Below are 1,366 nucleotides of genomic sequence, written 5' to 3' on the forward strand. Positions count from 1 at the left end.
TGACATGGTATCAGTCTGTTCCCAACCTCGAGTGAAAAACAAAAGGGAGAGAATTAGAAACAGAAGAAGCTGCTGTGTGACTATATTCACTGCGTCAGATACCTTCAGAGTGACGTCACACAGCTCTCCGTTCTCGTAAAACTGCCTGAGGGAGTTGTGGAAATCCTTCCAGGCCTCTTTGGCCTCAAACACGAACGATCCGTCCGCGTCACCTTCGCTATTAAACGGCTGCGACGAGCGTTTCTGCTGCTTCCCATGTTCCGGCACCATGTCTCGCTCACACACGCCGACACCTGCGCACACACACAAACACACACACACATCAGTACATACACACACACACACATACATGCGCACACACACACACACAATATCTTTGTTCCAGAGTCACAGTGCAGTTATTCTTTATACTGAGAAACAGACTCTTTTAACAGTGACTCAAGTAGATCATAATCATAAACATATTCATCTGAGGATCACTGCTCACATGATATGAAAATGACTAAGAAACATTTCAAGCACTATAAAGATTTTATGGCATCTTTTTATGTTTGAAAGCTGGTATTGGACCATATTTGACAAACTACACTTTATCCCTTCAAAAACGCTACACAGAGATATACAGATGTATAAATATTTGAAATAAACGAGATAATCACTGGCAAAGACATCAAATTCTATCAATAAATGAACCACTTTATGTTGTTTTTATCGTATAAGTAACGTAATCACTTTAAAGCTGTTTTATCAATTTTCGTTAATACACTGCATTAAACACCTATTTATTTCAACACCGTTTGTTTTCTGTACAATAAATTATATGTAATTGTTTAAACCAAAACACCACAGCATGAGCTAAAACGTCAACACAACAAAAGGGACGGATTCACGAGCAGGAAATATCAGAGATGAACCCTACTGACTGTTCGCAATTAAACAAAATAAAATCAAATTCAATTACATGTGTGAATTTGATGTTTTTGTCGATGTTTTACCGCATTTTCATCAGCCTCACTTCCACTATGATCGGATTGACGGCACTTCCGCGTTCTGAGACGCTATGAACTCTGGACTTTGTAGTCCAAACCAATGAAACGCTTTGACTCTGTCACGTGTTCCACAGACAGATCGGGGAGCTCATAGACATACAAAATAAACAAACAGTCTATTTCAAACGATTATTAACAGTTAATTAATAAATATATCTGTCATAAACTATATGTATTCTTTCCAAATAGAGGATGCACCTCTATTTAATTATGTTTATTAAATATAGGCTAATTATGTTTCACAAAAACAATATATATAACAATATATTTTTATTTTATTTTATTTTATCTTAGTTATTAAATATGATAAAAGGTGG

The 1,366-nt window shown here is 36.4% G+C and overlaps 1 protein-coding gene across 2 annotated transcripts in view; it reads right to left on the bottom strand.

Annotated features, from left to right (window-relative positions):
• LOC306855695 (kelch-like protein 8) overlaps positions 1-1,069 on the bottom strand; it is an 8,673-nt gene extending 7,604 nt beyond the window's left edge. The window contains exons 1-3 of one of the 2 annotated variants that reach the window (XM_079394504.1): positions 962-1,051; positions 103-293; positions 1-26 (exon numbers count right to left, since the gene is read on the bottom strand). The exon at positions 1-26 is cut by the window's left edge and continues 523 nt beyond it. In XM_079394504.1, the coding sequence (XP_079250630.1) occupies positions 1-26; positions 103-270 (194 nt within the window). In that variant the 5' untranslated portion in view covers positions 271-293; positions 962-1,051. Of the gene's footprint in view, positions 27-102; positions 294-961 lie in introns of both variants that reach the window. The other variant, XM_079394505.1, reaches the window with a different exon arrangement.
• Positions 1,070-1,366: the final 297 nt, after the last annotated feature.

Source organism: Barbus barbus (genome assembly GCF_936440315.1).
Source record: "Barbus barbus genome assembly, chromosome: 36".
Lineage (NCBI taxonomy): Eukaryota > Metazoa > Chordata > Actinopteri > Cypriniformes > Cyprinidae > Barbus > Barbus barbus.